The sequence below is a fragment of the Aplysia californica genome, unplaced genomic scaffold, assembly GCF_000002075.1.
Source record: "Aplysia californica isolate F4 #8 unplaced genomic scaffold, AplCal3.0 scaffold00186, whole genome shotgun sequence".
NCBI classification, from domain to species: Eukaryota; Metazoa; Mollusca; class Gastropoda; order Aplysiida; family Aplysiidae; genus Aplysia; species Aplysia californica.
In genome coordinates, this window is record NW_004797456.1 from 95,999 (window position 1) to 97,375 (window position 1,377).

General features: G+C 39.0%; 1 protein-coding gene across 1 annotated transcript; it reads left to right on the forward strand.

The window, feature by feature from the left end:
• The first annotated feature begins 483 nt into the window (after nt 1–483).
• LOC101851189 (low affinity immunoglobulin epsilon Fc receptor-like) lies at nt 484–1,041 on the forward strand. Its single transcript, XM_005098573.1, has one exon. The coding sequence runs from the start codon at nt 484–486 to the stop codon at nt 1,039–1,041; it is 558 nt and encodes a 185-aa protein (XP_005098630.1).
• Nucleotides 1,042–1,377: the final 336 nt, after the last annotated feature.

Below are 1,377 nucleotides of genomic sequence, written 5' to 3' on the forward strand. Positions count from 1 at the left end.
TAAAAACAAAAACAGCGGAGTGTTAATCCACGCACCTATCTAAGGCCCATGGATGGCATAAAGGTCTGACATGTCATTCGCTGAGAGGATTGTAGTTCATACAGAAACACAAATATGCAATGTTTAAAATACCGTACCATACCTGACAGTGTCAAACTATACTGTACCAAACTCTTTGGATAGGAGAGAAAAAAAAAGGTTTACAATGTTGTATTAAAGCTGTCGTCTCCAAAAAGATTTATTGAATTGTATCAACGGGAAGTAATCTTTTTAACAGGAAAGCGCGAAAAGCGCGGAACAAATGCAATCTGGATTTTAAAACGAAGGATGCTTCTTGGCCACAAACGAATACTTGAATTTTCAAGGTTTTCTGTCAAATCAATGGTTCACCCTTCTCAATGTATCCATGATAATGTTATCAGGTCATTTACGTTTAATTCATTGACAAAATTTTGTGGATTCCTCGCTGACGGAAAGCTCCACATGACACATATCTTTTTCCTTTTAATCCCAGGAAGCACTTCCAGCGTAGACAACTGTCCGTCTAAGCTACCACGGGACAAGTTCTTACAGTATTTTCAAGGCATCTGTTACGAGTTTGCTGTGACAACATATCGTCATTTCTATACTGCCACAAGAGAATGCTCACAGAAAGGTGGACTTCTGGCTCTAATCAAGTCGGAAGAGATTAATTCTTTTATTCAAACAGAGCTTCATGATACCTACAATGAGCGGTATGACACGTGGATAGGTCTGGACGACGCAAATGGAGAGAAAAAATTCACCTGGGCCGACGGTAGTGATGTAAAGTACGAAAACTGGGCACCTAACGAAGGCGAGAGGTTTCATGCCGGAATAGATGCTTGCGCCACAATTGATCCTGTCAATGGGACTTGGATTGATTACCCCTGTAAAGGATATCGTTTCGAAGAAGTGAAACCTTACATATGCCAGTTCAACGTCATTCAACCTTCCACCACCCAAGCTCCAAACACCCAAGCACCAACCACAGAGGAGTTGACTGTGAGAATGGTTACATAACAGATGAGAAACAGTGCCATATTTGCGAATGCAACAAGTAAAATCTTTTGCGAATAGCCTGATTTAGATCCATTTTGTATAAATAAAAAAAAGCAAAAGTGAATAATAATGACACATTGACAATTTTGGAAACAAAACTTCAAATCAAATAAACAGTTTATTAACCCTATTCAACTTCTTTTGTTGCTTGCACTTATGTTCTAATAATAACGCGCATGGTTTTAACCAGACCAGACCATCAATGATTTATTTATAGAGGCACCAGCCATCCATGTCCAGGTGCTGTTTTAGCCTCTTTTTCCTGTATTCGGATTAATAACATCTTTTTGCCAATTT

What these genes read in the sequence shown, in the direction of transcription:
- LOC101851189 (XM_005098573.1), top strand. Translation starts at nt 484, where the DNA reads ATGACACATATCTTTTTCCTTTTAATCCCAGGAAGCACTTCCAGCGTA.